Source organism: Trypanosoma conorhini, assembly GCF_003719485.1.
Source record: "Trypanosoma conorhini strain 025E chromosome Unknown Tco_14.4_contig_01359, whole genome shotgun sequence".
Lineage (NCBI taxonomy): Eukaryota > Euglenozoa > Kinetoplastea > Trypanosomatida > Trypanosomatidae > Trypanosoma > Trypanosoma conorhini.
The window spans coordinates 1793-2988 of record NW_021705367.1 but is presented as its reverse complement, the minus strand read 5'-3'; the positions used below and the strand labels follow the sequence as shown (position 1 = coordinate 2988).

Sequence of the window (1196 nt, the reverse complement as noted above, 5' to 3'; positions counted from 1 at the left end):
CCCGCTTCACGGTCCTCGCGTGGCGTTTTTTGTGGGGGCGCTGCGGTTGGACGCGGCCAAACAGTCCCTGGGCGTGACTTGCGCCGTTAGCCGCGGACAGATGCTTCCGGAGTGCGTCGCGGGAATCACAAGACTTCTCGCCAGCGCGTGCGGGGGGAGGTGTTCCTCTGCAACCTTTTTCCACCTTCCTTCGCCTGCAAGGGGGCGAATTCTTTTTTTCCCAGCGGGACCGACAAGGCTGCTGGGCCAGCGCCCCGCATACGCCGGGGGAGCCGCCACGACGCACGCCGCCTCCCCCCGCTCTCTCAGGGCTATTTCGCCCTCCCTCCTCCGGGCCCCGTCCTTTTCGCCGGGGCCGGGATCCGGCTGGGCGCCCGGCTTGCTGAAGCGGCAACTGCTGACCGCACACGGCCCGGGAGCAGAAGGGCCGCTTCGATACGGCGCGCCGCCCTCACGTGACGAACAGCCCACCTGACATGTTCGACCCGCAAACAGCAGGGGCATTTGAGGCGTTGCGGGCCCTCCGTCGCTTCGAAAGTGGGGAGTGTATTCCCGTATTTGCGGTGCAATGGAAATACGCGGCGGGAAGCGGTCCGGGTGAAGTTTTCGAGCATGCGCACGCGGGTCCAGCTGGGCGCCCACGCGTGTTTTGGAACGCACGGGCACTCGAAGCGACCAGGGTTGCCGCGAGAGAACTCAGTTCACCAAAGGAGCCTTTAGGGCGTGTTGGCTGCAGCAGTGAGCCTTTGCGCCAATTGAAGTGGAACTGCGCGCGGCAGCGCTTGCCACAAGCGGGGCATCGAAGGTCGAGGGCGCGCTGATGGCCGCGCTCTCGCGGCGGCGGCCGGGGTTGTGGAGGAGGCGCCGGGGTTCTCGCGTGCGGTGCGGTGCGGGCCTCGCGAATCGCACTCACACTTGGGGGGCGGGCCTATCGTGTGCTTCGTCGTCATGCGCGCACCCAAAACGCCCCTCCATCAGCTGTCGTGAAGCAACATTTCGTGCAGACGCCTGCGTGCCTCTCCGGCGCGTCCGCCAGGGCTCCTTTAGCCGCCCTTAGGGCCCGCGCCTCGCCGAGGCCACGGTGACTAATCGCAATGCGTGTTATCGCGCGGCTGAGCGCCTGGCGCGCAGGCCTTGAAGCACGCCGGGCAAAACAGTGCCTGGCACGCTGGGACTGCCGGTGGAACAGCCGGCGT

At 67.0% G+C, this 1196-nt stretch overlaps 2 protein-coding genes across 2 annotated transcripts; both read left to right on the top strand.

The window, feature by feature from the left end:
* Tco025E_09928 (uncharacterized protein) lies at positions 1-475 on the top strand (the record flags this gene model as incomplete). Its single annotated transcript, XM_029376731.1, has 1 exon — positions 1-475. A coding segment is annotated over one exon (475 nt), but the record flags the coding sequence as incomplete, so codon positions are not given.
* Position 476: 1 nt separating this feature from the next.
* On the top strand, positions 477-821 carry Tco025E_09927 (uncharacterized protein; the record flags this gene model as incomplete). The annotated part of the gene is made up of 1 exon (XM_029376730.1): positions 477-821. The coding sequence occupies one exon, from the start codon at positions 477-479 to the stop codon at positions 819-821; it is 345 nt and encodes a 114-aa protein (XP_029223311.1).
* Between the last annotated feature and the right edge of the window lie 375 nt (positions 822-1196).